The 14,814-nt window shown below is 38.0% G+C and overlaps 2 protein-coding genes across 2 annotated transcripts; both read left to right on the forward strand.

The window, feature by feature from the left end:
* The first annotated feature begins 261 nt into the window (after window positions 1–261).
* Window positions 262–5,899, forward strand: LOC141843929 (cyclase-associated protein 1-like). Its single transcript, XM_074731950.1, has 10 exons — window positions 262–540; window positions 1,004–1,172; window positions 1,281–1,345; window positions 1,981–2,290; window positions 2,381–2,528; window positions 2,668–2,777; window positions 2,888–2,943; window positions 3,034–3,090; window positions 3,954–4,097; window positions 5,625–5,899. Exons 1-10 carry the CDS (start codon window positions 262–264, stop codon window positions 5,709–5,711), a joined length of 1,425 nt encoding a protein of 474 aa, XP_074588051.1. The 3' UTR covers window positions 5,712–5,899.
* Window positions 5,900–12,189: 6,290 nt separating this feature from the next.
* LOC141830834 (homeobox-leucine zipper protein HOX19-like) lies at window positions 12,190–13,467 on the forward strand. The gene is made up of 3 exons (XM_074718279.1): window positions 12,190–12,677; window positions 12,774–12,853; window positions 12,937–13,467. The coding sequence occupies exons 1-3, from the start codon at window positions 12,231–12,233 to the stop codon at window positions 13,253–13,255; spliced, it is 846 nt and encodes a 281-aa protein (XP_074574380.1). The 5' UTR covers window positions 12,190–12,230; the 3' UTR covers window positions 13,256–13,467.
* The last annotated feature ends 1,347 nt before the right edge of the window (window positions 13,468–14,814 follow it).

Here is a 14,814-nt window from a genome sequence, read left to right on the forward strand (position 1 = left end):
CTTAAATTATTTAAATATAAAAAAAGGAAAACAAAGAGGATGGGCACTTTAGTCCTTTCATTCTTTTCCTTTGCAACATTCTACTGCCAAAGTAAACAGAGAGTAAACCGACACCAAGCCTTTCGGCTACACCAACCGCCCAGAATTCATAAGTCCACGAAGCAAAAGAAGGCCGTTGCCAGCCTAAGCCAGCCGTGCGCACGTTGCTCGACTTCCTATAAATACCCGGACCAGCCATCCGGCGGAACCCTAACTGTGGCCATGGAGAAGGAACTGGTCGACAGGTTGGAGGCCGCGGTCTCGCGCCTCGAGGCCCTCGCTGTCCCCGGATCTCGCGCGCTGCCGCCAGGCCTCGTCGACGAAGAGCCCGACGCAGTGGATCCGGCCATCGCTGCATTAGACGAGCTGGTCCAGAACTTCCTCCGGCGGCTTTCTGCCGCCGCCGATAAGATCGGGGGAAAGGTACAGGAGGCCACTAAGATCCTGGCCGAAGCCTTCTCCGTGCTCAAGGAGCTCCTCGTCAAGGCCAAGCAGTGCCAGGTCTGTTTCGGATGATCTGATCCTTTCCGCCTCTACTTTTCCTTCTCTGCCGAATTGCCTGTTTCGTTGCTGGCGGATTGGGCGCGTCGACTCCTTTCTATGACTGTGAAAGGATCTTCTAAATCTGATTTGCTCGTACAATGTGCTTGAACTTTTGAAGAGGCCTACAAAATTACTTCTCAAGTATTTAAGTATCTGCATCAGTGCGTTTCTATGTGCGTGCTTTACTTTGTTAGTCTGAACCACCTCACCTGATTGATCGGACTGTTTACTGTATCAACTACCTACTTTTAGCGGTTGCCATTTGATCAAGAATCATTGATAACTTCCAGCAACCAGAACTGATTGCGAATTGTTACTTTTTTGCTGATTTTTGTTACATTCATTCTTGAATATTTGCGGAATGCAGCTATGCATTTGCTTGCCTAGAGTGCATCGAATGTGATCGCACTTTTCTTTCCAGAAACCTGACCTAGATGGTTTACAAGAGTTCTTGAAGCCACTCAATGAAGTGATCCTTAAAGCAAGTGCCTTGACAGAAGGAAAACGGCCGGAATTTTTCAATCATTTGAAGACTTCTGCAGATAGTCTTACAGCCTTGGCATGGGTAGGTTACTTGGGAAAAGATTTAGGTATGTATATTTTTTGAACTAGTCATCCTTTATACTGTGGACAACTTGGAATTTTATTTGGAATCCTGACAAACTCTTCTCGTTACTTTTATATGTTGCATCTTCAAGGCATGAGTGTGCCAACTGCTCATGTGGAAGAAAGTTGGCAGATGGCGGAATTCTATAATAACAAGGTATGCACTTTAGTTTTACCTTGTTTGTCAAATGATTTGGGCTCATGATATAACTTCCACATGTTCTGTTATTTTCTTTTCTGCTTTGAATTTAGTTGTCTATTTGAAGAATGATTTTAAGTCAATCAGATGGCTGGAAAAAAATTGATTACTTTTACCTGATGCTACTTACCGTTTATTGTGTCTTTACATATTCTGTGCAATCACTGTTCTAAATTCTAATTATAGATTAACAAATTTCAACATGTAAATCTACAAGCTGTTTTTGTGTGTGTGTGCGTGCACAAATGGCAAATTTTTATGCTCATGGGTTGAAACAAGCCATGCTAGTTGCAAGGATTTGGATTGGCCATATGGATCCTATTCCTATAGTGAACTCTATGTAAGACTATAAAATTACTCTAATTCAAATCTCTTAAATTATGTGGTTCAACTTTATCCCTGACACCTTCAACTAATAATTGATCATAACAAACTTTTGCATCGGTTTATCATTTCTTTAGTTTTTTTCCCCATTGTGGTAGTTTGCTGACTAACTTTCTAAAGTAACATAGAATTGGTTTGCGGTGTGATGTTTGCTTCATCATTTACACTACCTTGCAAAGTGCAAGATAACTTACAACTTTGGTATCTAGATTCTTGTGGAGTACAGGAATAAAGATGCAAACCATGTAGAATGGGCAAAAGCTTTGAAGGAGTTGTACATACCCGGGTTGCAGAACTATGTGAAGAGATTTTATCCCATAGGTATTGTTTGGGGATCTTCTGGTGCTGCGGTTCTTTCTACATTGGCATCCGCTCCTGTGGCAAAAGGTCCTCCAGCAAAGGCCCCTCCACCTCCTCCTTCAGCACCACTTTTTATCTCTGATGCTGCAACATCACAACCAAAGAAGGGAATGTCTGCTGTCTTCCAAGAGATCAGCTCTGGCAAATCAGTAACTTCAGGCATGCAACACATACTGAACAAAAAAAGATTGAACTTGTACAGTTTGTTTTTTTCTAAGTAAATAATTAATACAATTTTTCATCTGGAAGGTCTGAGGAAAGTCACTGATGATATGAAGACCAAAAACCGAGCAGATCAAACTGGTGTTGTTGCTGCTACTGAAAAAGGTTCTCGTGCTAGTTCCTTCTCCTTCCGTAAAGAAGGGCCTCCAAAACTCGAGCTTCAAATGGGTCGCAAGTGAGTGATGCTTTTCTTTCTTTCTTTTTCCCAAAAGAAATCTATTAATTGTAGTCTTTTTAATACTTCTCTTAATATAGTCTTCCAGTTATATATATTTTCTCCCTCGAGTGTAACCTGTTAGTTTCTGTATCGTTAGATGGGTTGTTGAGAATCAGATTGGAAAAAAGAACCTGGTTATTGATGACTGTGATTCCAAGCAAACTGTATACCTATATGGATGCAAAAATTCAGTTTTACAAATTAAAGGTAATTCTGATCAAATGTTAGGTTTCTTGTGAAAAATAATTTTTGTCATTTTAATGTGACATTCTGAAAAGAAAAAAAAGAGAGAAATCTATGTGATGTTTATTATACAGGAAAAGTGAACAACATTACAATTGATAAATGCACCAAGATGGGTATTGTGTTCACGGTCAGTGTGTAAATTTGTACACTGATACCCTATGTGGCTTATCATGCATATCGTCATGGACTAACAATTTCTCTAAATATTTGTTATTAGGATGTTGTAGCCGCTTGTGAAATTGTGAATTGCAATGGCATTGAAGTGCAATGTCAGGTACCAAACCATATCTAGTGACTTATAGAATTCAGACATTTGTTTGGAAGGTGCCTAGTTTTTATTTTCCACTTTACTTACAGGAGCATCTGGAATGCTAATTCTGGACTTGTTTTTTCTTGGTTTTTTTAAGGTCACTAGTGCTTTTGAGAAAATGTTCATTAACTTCTCTAATTCTCTTTCATTTGTAAGAGATCTTTGGATTGAAATTTGCAGAATTTTCTCCCTAGTTTTCTCCATTTGAAAATAAAGTACTGTGTCTCTGTACTTGTTCTTGAGTCATACAGACAATTGGATGCATTTGTCTATTCCCCTCTGATTTAGGAACACTCCGTCTCATGATCTAGTTTGAGCTTCTGCAGTATGACAGGAGTTTGACGGTCATTCTTTTTAATTGTGCACAAGACCTGCCCTTTTTCTGGGGCAGAGTAACTAGCTCACCATATTGGTTGGAAATTAGGTCCAAAGGAAGGCATTTTTTTTAGTCGTAGCATTTCTGGGCTGAGAAATGATATTATGAAGATTCGTATCTATAACAAAGAATTTAATTCCTTGTCCAAGCAAAGAACATTCAAACTAATTTTCACTGTATTACTTAGGTCTTGGGATAACTAACTTCCACTAGAATCATCTTTGGAACTAATAAAAACTGCCAAACAGATTAATTTCCATGGTTGTTTATGCACTAAACCATCAGCATAGGCTTTGATAGTTATACAAGTTGATTAAAGCAGATTTTTGCAAGAGATTCTTTATAGATTTGTTTTCTTTTTTGAAATAGATTATTTCAAACAACTATAAATAGGTTATTGCATTTACCATGCCACCAGAGTTCAAAGATTTGTCTTTTCTGTTTCATGCAGGGTTCAGCACCAACAATATCAATTGACAATACATCAGGTTGCCAATTGTACCTGGGCAAACATTCATTAGGGGCTTCAATAACTACTGCCAAATCAAGTGAAATTAATGTACTTGTTCCAGGCGGTAGTCCTGACAGTGACTGGGTAAGGCACATTCTAATGCTATCACTTGTCCTCAAATTCTGATTAAACAATTGCTTGACCTTCTTATTCATGCATGATGACATCTTCTCTTTTATGTATTTAAAACATAGGACCTAACATGGGTAGCTAATTTGATATTCTTGTCATATGGACTTTGTGTTAAGTTTTTACGGGATACACCAATATTTCACCTTTTAGTTCCTTTTTGAGGCTGATTTGAAGTATGGTAACCAATGAACTATGGAGCCATGGAGTCTGTCATCTTGCCTACTTGCATCTAGCTTAAAGGCATGTCTACTGTAGGGAAAGAAGCAAGAAAATTGGGATCTAAAAGGCACTATAATGTCTTATTTACTTGGGAGCTTAGAAAATAGGGATAGTAGGTTGGAAGGGAGAGGGAAAATTGGAGAGCATGAAATTACCAAAAGCTTTTTGCTTGGGAGGAGGGATAAGTGTGAAGAGAAATCATGAAATAAGTGGAAGAGTTTTACCTCCTGCATACCGCCTGTCCTTTGTCTCCTGTTGGTTTTGCTGGCAGGCTCTATGCAATGCAAGCTGCAAATTCAGAGCAGTTCTGGACGCTGCCACTGACATTGTGCTGCCAGCCAGCACTTCTGTAGCACTTGACAATTTTACTCTGCACATACTTCTCCTATGTCTCCTGTTGATTGTTATTGCTGACTTGCTGTTTGCAACACGAGCAATGAGTGTATGCCGACTGCGCGCTGCTGCAAGCACCACGGCCATTGCCTTGCACGTCTCCATGGGCCAAAAAGAGAAGAGAAAGATGGTGAGGTAAATGGATCATTTGCAATGAATGAAACAAATCTTTCCTCAATTTTCTTCCTCTCTTGGTTATTGAATTGAGTTGAGAATTTTTATATTCCTGTCTTTCTTAGGGCTCCATCTCTTGCCTAAATCCCCACCCCCCCCCCCCCCCCCCCCCCCCCCCCCCCCCCCCCCGCCCTTTTTTTTTTTTTGTCTAAAATCTTCCAAAGTTAACATGATCCAAGTCGACCTTCCTAGCCTATGAAAAATGTGGTTGTCTTCATCAAAGTTGAGCTGGCATATGCAAAACGCTCACGCATTTTCATCATGTCAGGAAGCGGAAACTTCTGCAGCCCAATGGACCTCTTAACAATCTGTCCAATTTAGGATATTCTTGCAGCAAACTTAATTGAATTTAGTTGAAGCGCAGCTGGTAAAAACCGAACACTGATGGCGTTTCGAAATCTCCACCTTTTACTATGGTGAATGTTCTACAAGTAGTATATCATCACAGCAGATTTCAATTGGAAATATTTTTCTAGCTTTCATACTTGCTCTGTTTTGATACTTGAAATTGAAAAGAATTTATGATGACATTGTTAGACCCAAAACAATTTTAATGCACCTAAACACTCAACATCAATCTTTTGGGCTTGTTGCTTTGAAATATAATAAGTGATTTTCATGCAGCAAGTATATGTAAACTGTCGATTTGTAAGTTTTGATTATGCAGAGCAAATCTATTCCTTTTTGTTGTAGGTGGAGCATGCTTTGCCGCAGCAATTTGCCCACAGTTTCAAGAGCGGTCAGTTCGTGACGACACCAGTATCACACTCAGGTGGCTAGGCACGTTCCATCGCCATCTGCCCCATCATATATATCCACACACACACACCTCTATTTGTGATTATCATAGACATGCGGAAAATGTTGCAAATGTTTTCTTCTTAAGATTTGTGTAATTTGGGTTCTGGTTCTTGTCATCTTGGTTCATTTGTTTCTCTTGAGTTGCAGAAGCTTAGCCTCTCAAGTATGACCTTCGTGTTGCAGGCGTTTGTACTGATATTTGTAAGGGTGAGATTTTCAATTTCTCACTTAAATTTGCAAGGGCGAGAGTTTGATTTTGTTACAAGTAACGTTACGTTGGATAAGCATGTAAGGTGAGATTTTTATTTTTATATTTGGAGCCTCTCATTTTAATTATTTTTTTTAAAAGTCCTGAAATCGTTGTCAAGATTTATCATTTGCAAATGAACAGTATGTTTTGGCTCAAGAGGTGAAATGGCTAACATTTTTGAGGAAGCAATTTTATTTTTCATATGTTTCAACAACGTCATTCCTCTATTAGTTTACAATTATATTTTCAATTAAACAATAATCATTTGATTTGAATAGACAACCATTCCATAGGAAATTATAATATAATAAACAGCATTCTCTTGTCAGCTATTTTAAATCATGCATGCAGTTGCTGTGTTCAACCCTGTTAATGCAACCAACAATTGCTTTCTTTGTTTGATGCCATTATAGTTACCCATAATTGCCGTAACAAAGTTATATCAAGTTTGTTATAGACTTAATTTACTCGGATGATTTTATTAATTTCTAAACAAACAATTAAGTAGAAAAAACAATTTAAAAAATAAATATTTAAAATTTATATATCTGTAACAAATTAAATATTTAATGTTTTTGCAATGTTAATTTAGAGGCAATTAACATTGTTTATTTTAATAATAAATATAGTTTTATATAATTAATTATCTTTCAATTAATATAGTTTTTAGTTTGACTTTTCTATATAGTTTTCTTCTTGATGAGATTTTTATCTTTTATTAATTTTTGAATAGTTCGCATAGTTCAATTTGTATAGTTGTCTTCTTTCTCTCTAATTCTTTTCTTTTTTTTTCTTTTCTTTTCTTCCAATACACGTAAAAAGGACCTAATCCAAGCTCTTATTTAAAGATTCACATAATGACATCTACACGACTCCGAATTATTAAAAAAAAAGTTGGTAACAAAAAAAGGATAAATAATAACAATAATAATTAGCACTGTCGTCCTTGCCAAATCATTTGGGTCGGCAATAAAAATCATTGGGAACATTTTCTATTCAAATCAAATGATGAGTCAACACGTGCTATCATTAATTGCCTTAATAAGCCTTGCGTAATACCTATTAAACATTATTATCCATTTAGGTTTCATGACCTCATACGCATATTATTTTATGCACGCAAACCTAATTACGAAATTTGTCCTTTTCTTACTCTTCAAATCCCAAACTAACTAATTATTACATGGAGCATCATGTATTAATTAAATTACATGCATGAGTTTAGTGTCTACTTGATGAGTCCTAGCCACCCAACCAATTACTTGTAAGTTAGAAGATCTTTTAAATCTATCTCCTAAAACGATACAATTAAATATTGCAAACGATTGTTAATATATATTATCAAATACATAAGACTAACTTAAGATGATAAGCTCATGTCGTCATGGTAGGTAAATCTATATGTCCTAACATGACCTTATCTTCGATTTCATTAATTAGTGCGGATTGAATGTCTCATAATCTATTTAATATAGAATGTTAGTACAAAAGAGTTAACATATTCTATAGAAAAGTGGCCCTCTTCTTTAATCATCACATGTTTAATTATTTAATGAAATTGTCAAACTTATCATCTCCTTGTCTTCTTATTCTTACACCAACATTGATGATGTACAAAAGCAATTATGTATTTATTTTTAAAAAAACAAAAAGATTATTGCATTTGAGTCTACGTATGTAAGATTCACCACTTTGTCTAAGTTGAAGACCCTTAAAGGTAGGAGAATAAGATATGACCTACCCTATACAATCAAAGTTTTTACCACTACCAAGTCTAGATTCAACATTCAATGATGAAGAATATCTTTTTAATTAAGTAGGCTTTTGGCATGGCTTGCACATCAAGTGATTATACTTGCCATGATGTCACATGCATACTCGAAGACATTAAACAATCTTTTTTTTTCCATTGGTATATCATTTATTTATTGATCAATTACTTTCCATCTAATTAATTATATATATGGTTCATGATGGATATATAAGAATCAAGAGACCTAATAATGTTGACTGTCGAACAGTGGTGCATGTGCTTTTGTTTTGGTCCCTTGGTGTTGTTTTCAAGCTAAACATGACACGAGTTTGAGTGGATTAAACAATCCAAGTGAGCATGACTTGTGTTTTCTTTGTGTTATTAATCATGAGCTATGTCAATGTCTCTCCTTGCAAGGAAAGACACTTGACATTTCATGGGACCGACTTAATTATTTATCTGTATGTTGAGAGACTTTCATTGAGAAGATCTATGAAAAACAATCAAATTTTGATCCCCCTCCCCTAATAAACACAAATAATTGAAGTACAGCAACCTTGAAGTTTTGAAGTAGCTAGCATATATATATTTGCTAATTAACCACATCATCATTTGAAATTAGATGAATTTTTTTTTTTCTCTCTCTCTTCTCCAAAACATTAATTCATCTTAGACACTAAAAAGGATGATGATTAAAGGAACACTATAAAAGAGACAAATAAAGCATGTCAGGAAATAGTTTAAGATGTGGACAAATGATTTTAACCGCATTGCTGTGGTCCAAAGATCAATCATAAAGCTTTGGTATAATTATGAGACAAATAAATGCTTTCATGAGGATGCATGATCAAGAAGCTCTAATCAATCAATGTGAATTTAATTTGAGCTCATCTTTTTGTATAGTGATTAAAGTTTTCTATAGATCGAGTTTACTTCTCTAGCTAGCTAGCTAGCTAGCTAATTAAGGATATATCGATCGATTAGCATTAATTGTGTATGATAATCTTAATGATAGGCAATCTTATGGCCGGCAGCCATATAAATGACCATTATTGGTCGGTAGCCCTTAAGTACTCCACACCTAATTCATAATTAATTAAGAAGTTGGCAAAATTGCAAGATATATATATATATATAATACTACATGTATATATATATATATATATATATCTTAAGTGTGAAGCAAGAGTTAAATGACCCCACATGCATGTCCTTCCTTGTCCTTGTGCTTAAGTTCAATCATTTCATGAATGGAGGACAGTGGCCTGGTGCATGATTACTATGTTGACTCAAGGCCGAGTCGAGGAGGAGTGAGGGGATGTTGGCCTCCAAGCAGAACTCATGGTAGACAAGAGGCCCCCACCCCAGATTTGAGGATTTGTTGATGGTGATGCCAAATGATTCATATCATCTCCATGTGAAGTAAGAATCCAAACTTGTCTTACTCACACCAACTCATACATATACTATGTGGTCCCATAATATATTGAGATTAGGCCTAATATTCTTAATTAATTAATGTTCATTAATTGTGGAGTGGAGTAATGGAAGCCCATAGTAGTGAATTAAGTAGTGGATTTTGGTTTCAATTCTCCTTTCTTTCACTATCTCATCTCTTCCTCTCTCTCTCTCTCCTTCCTTTTGGACCATTGACATTTATGGAGGTAAAGGTAGAAAAAAATTTGAAAAAGGTAATGGGAATAAATCCTCCTTCCTTCCTTCCTTCCTAGCTCATCATCTATCAACTTAATTTTGTTTAATTTAATTTACAGGTCATATTACATGACATGTGAGCACTTTGAAAGGTCAATAATTAATGAGGGCCGGTGATAATTAACAACTCCATCTGGCTACAGCTCATCCATCAGAAATTAAGTAGAAGAAATCCAAGTGCATGCATGCGTGGGTTCAGAGCACAGTCACCACGCACGAGGCATGACATGCATGTTCATGCATGCTGAGCAAAAGCTCTCAACAGATGTCCAGGACGGCCGGTCAGCAGCTAGCTAGCTAGTCCAACCACCCACCCACCTCCCTCGGAAAAACAGGTCTCGTCATTTCTTTAGTGATCGATGCACGGTGCACTTTCCAACTGCATCGATCTTTCCTTTCACCTTTGGTTTGGATAAGCGTACGCACTGTGATGGCCTAATGTTGGAGTGACAGGAAAACAGTGCTGCCATTCGTAAAATATAATTTTGCAGACCACTTGGTCGGCTGTGGTTGCAAAAAGAGTGGCTCAGAAGAGACACGGACTGATCTCGTGCTCTCCCATTGGATCAATTCTCTCTTCTTCTTCCTTCTTCCTTATCCCTTTCTTTATCTCTCACCTCAAATTAATATATATATATATATATATATATAATACAGTTGATTATTAATTAGTTGCAGGCATATGATTGCTACTGAAGAATCTAATGCTAATGCTAATGCTCCACATGATGGCAAATCATTGGCGAGGCAGCCGCCCTTGCGTCAGCGGTGCTCGCCCGCGTGGCTCCGACGGCAGCCGCGACACGCGCGCTGTCGGCACGAGGATTAAATGCGAGATATATATTGTTCGATCAAGATCAAGAGAGAATATTTGATTATTTAGGCATATGGTAAGGAGGTCGATTTAGTTGAAGAGCTAGCCATTAATTAATTACATATATATATTATATTCTTTAATGATGGAGATTTGTGCGGTTGCGTCTAAGTCAATGCATATCTTATCATGCCATTGCCATTGCACGACAGTGATCCAAAGAGTACTTGGTGTGAGAAACACGCATCATCATATAGCCAACAAAGTCAACACGTCTATATATATATATAGATTAAACGGATCGGATATATACATGTATATGCAGTGCACATATATATGTAGCTTCCTTCTCCTCATTCCATTGAAATCAAGAAACTAGAAAGAGAGGAATATAAGCATCAACAGTTACAGTGTCAGCTCCCCAAATCAGGGTAGACAAGGGCGAGATACAAGAGCCCCATGCTGATGCTGTACCTTGCAAGTTAGCTACTGTACATCATTCAGATTCCCAACACCTCATGTGTGCCTTTCATTCATGTCGGACCCTCAATATATAGATCATATATATATATAGTTACCATATATATATATATAGTTACCAGATTTACAGAATATGTAAAGCAGTATTTGACTACATATATAGTTGGGGTCTTAATTAATTTGGCTGTGCAAATAATAAGTCATTAATTGTTAATTCTGCTCGACTTAACTGCTCGTGACTCGATCAAGCTCGAGTCAGTGTAAAGGCGACGTGATTCGATGTGACTTCTGGAGTGACACAGTGCAAAATTAATTAATTAATGTGTGTTTGATGGCAATTGAAGTTGACGTTGACTTGAAGTTGTAACAATCATGAGTACTTGCCAACGGCTGGTCATTATATATTGTCGCGTTTAAGTTATAATTAAGGTCAATTGTTATTGATTCATTTTTACGATGAGATTGCGATGCAAAAATATCTTTAATTTGATGAGTATTATTCTCTCTCTCTCTATATATATATCTTTATTTACTTAAGCTTTATTAGATTCAAATCTCAAGCATTTAGATAGAAGAAGTTTTGGTATTTAAGCATTAACAACATTGGTTTACTTAATTACAAGTTTAAGATAGGTTGAGTCTATTTAATTTGTGCTATGCAACACCACTGATGCATTTTTCTAGATGGCATGAGACGTGTCAACTGACTTTCATAAATTTATAATATTTCTTTAATTTAATAACTATTTAGTTAAATAGTTCATATTCAAGGAAAATAAGTTGGTGGTAAAAAAGATAAGACACTTATTTATGACATCCTAACTTCCTAAGCCAATCAATCAAAACTATATATCTATTTTCAAACAATCTAGTTTTGTTGCAAGTTTTCTAATTATGCTTCTTATACTCATTATGAGTAATAGAACAATGATCTTGAAATTTGTTTACTCTAATAATTAGATGATCAAGTTAGGATCAACTCAATCTCTATCAATTTAATTTGTGTTTTTATGATGATGATATGATCATGCATGGGAAATATAATTATAATATTAGACTTGATTAAAATATAAAAAATTATCACACTGTTGGTGCATATGTGGTGCAACATATATATCATTGCCCTCTACTCCAAGTATTAGGTCATTTGTTAAATAAATTCTCAGAAGCCACCTATCAAGCTAGTGAGCTCATCTCACCTAGGAGTTGTTCATTGGTCTCCCTTTAAATTTTCTTTAGTACTATTAGTGAGTTAGGTTAATTGTCACACTTGGATCAAATTATATTTGGTGTGAATATGTATACATCCTCATAAAATATATAAAGTTTAGTTAATGATCGATGATTCTAATTATCCTACTCAAGTCTTATTTTTAATTATTTTCTTTCCTTTGCTAGCAATCATAAGCATATATTCATCCCTTTTTCCTCTCTCTGGCCATATAAAATAGAGGCAGTGGAGGAGGAGGTGAAGAGGCAAGTAGCTACATGGACATGAATCCTCCTCAACATCTTTGTGACACCGGACTTTCTCTAGGCTTGGCTATTGGTCCGGCCGCCAGCACAACCTCCACGGCCGACCACCGCCGGCGGCGACAGCCACGGGAGTCCGCCTCCCTCACCTTGAGCCTCGCCGCCGACGACGATGAGGTGCTCAAGGCCATGCAAAGCACTGTGAATACAGGGGAAGAGGGCCGGCCTCTGGCGTCCCCCTGCAGCGCCGTCTCGTCGTTTTCCTCTGCCTCGGCCGCTGCGGTCTGCGTTAAGAAGGAGAAGGACGTTGAGGAAGTGGAGGCGGAGAGAGTTTCTAATAATTGTAGGGCGAGTACTGACGAGGAGGAAGACAACAACTGTGGTAGGAAGAAGCTCAGGCTCACCAAGGAGCAGTCTGCTCTGCTGGAGGACCGATTCAAGGAGCATAGCACTCTTAATCCGGTAGGAACTGATGATCGATAATTAATATTCCACCTTGTTCATTTATTTTCTCCTTGTTAATCAATTTCAAGCGCGCGGGATCTAATTTTCATGCAGAAACAAAAGCAAGCCTTGGCCAAGCAATTGAATCTCCGTCCACGGCAAGTCGAAGTTTGGTTCCAGAATCGGAGAGCAAGGTACGCATTTATAATTTGATTCTGGCTTTCTATCTTCTTTTTCCCCCATAAATTAATCAAGAATCAATCAAAATAAAATACAGGACGAAGCTGAAGCAAACGGAGGTGGATTGCGAGTTCCTGAAGCGGTGCTACGAGACGCTGACCACCGAGAACCAGAGACTGCAGAAGGAGCTGCAGGAGCTGAGGGCCCTCAAATTCTCGCAGCAACCGCCGTTCTACATGCAATTCCCGGCGGCCACCCTCTCCATGTGTCCCTCCTGCGAGAGGATCGGCAGACCCACAGCCACCGCCACCGACGGCCCCAAGATCGTCGGCGGTGCCGCCTCGGTAGTAGTAGCAGCGCCGCCCAAGTCCAGCCACCACTTCTTCAACCCCTTCACCAATTCCGCAGCATGTTAATTAACTCAATTAGAATTACAGTTAATACAGACTCCTAATTCAAATCCCCTACACCTTCCTCTTCTTCCTCGGAAGTTTATATATATGTTTAATCCAGATGATTTTGGTAACTTGATGATGTTCAACTTATTAAAATCCATAAGCAGAGACATATATAGTGCAAGTTCTTCGTGGTCATCTTTGTACAGAAATACAATATATCGAAGAAATTACATTAATTCTTGCATGGAGTATTCAATTGATCGTCTCTCTTCTCTGTGATGGTTTATGAAGAACATACATACAAACTCTTCCCACTTTTGCATAACCAATGCAAATTCAACTAGCTAGCTAGGAAGAACTGAGTTTCAGTTAAGTTGGAGGTGAGGGTGCATGGTGCAATAATACATTGATACTGGACTGGAGCGTGTGTCGATCTTTGGGATGAATGAGCAAGCAAGGGCCGGGGAATCTTAAGGTCTGATGATATTTTTTTAGTTGCTTTGCTTGGGTGGGAAAAGGGAAGGTGCATGTCTGTGAGCTGATGGGGATGGATCATGGGTTGCAATTGAGTGAGGGTGAAGGAAGGAATGAATGAATGGATGCTCATTAATGTTGGGCTTGCCAATGCCTCCTTCCTTCATTCAATTCGAAGGCTATTTGTGGGTGGGTGGGTCAGACACACCCATGTGGCTCCCTGGCCCACACTGCCCCACTGGGGACCCACCCATTGCATTTGCATGAGGTTGAGGTCCTCCCTAGCTCGACAAATCTCTCTTACTTGCCTTTCTCGCAAATGCATCATGCATCACTTTACCTAGCTAGCTAGCTAGCTCCCTGCTCCTCGAACGAATTAATTGAGTAATTCAACACTTCTTGTTATTCTTTCGATGACATCTTGTTCTAATTTTGATGCTGAACAAAGAAGATTCTTCATCGAGTCAAATGTAAAACAGAAAAAAGATCTTTTCAAGCTCAACAATGCAACGGTTTTGCGTGTGGGAGAGAAAGCCATATGATCTCTGACCATATCTGAGATGATGACCAATCAATCTAGCTAGGACCACTCTCAATTCTCATGCTATGCTATGCTATTCTGTGCTAGCTATTGATATGATATCTGTTAATCGATCGCAGAGGCCAAGGCATTCAAGACAAGCTCCCAGATGCTATTCCTTTCATCTTTTCCCATGTGATCTTGAGCCATCTGCAACCTTTGCTGTAGTCCTTGGTCACAAGGAGATTACTTGGATCCTACAGTGCAGAAGAAAGCGACTCACTTGGAAATTGTCAGACGCAGAACAGGAACTAAAGTTGTAATCTTTGTACCTGCAACTACAAAGTAGAATCATTTCATAGGACGTACCACACATGCATGATCTCTTCTAGGTGCGTGGTCCAAGGTATTGTTAGAATATTTGACACACATATATATTCTCCTACATTTGGCTACGAGACCACTTTGTGTGCACTTTGATATTGTGCGAGAAGAGAAGAGGATTGATTGTGTATATCAGAGTCGTGCTGCATCATTGTCCTACAACGTGTGATTCTCACTCGAGAGGTTCTGTATGCTTTTC

The sequence above is a fragment of the Curcuma longa genome, chromosome 1 (genome assembly GCF_044706935.1).
Source record: "Curcuma longa cultivar G26 ecotype Majalengka, Jawa Barat chromosome 1, ITB_CL_G26_1.1, whole genome shotgun sequence".
NCBI lineage: Eukaryota > Viridiplantae > Streptophyta > Magnoliopsida > Zingiberales > Zingiberaceae > Curcuma > Curcuma longa.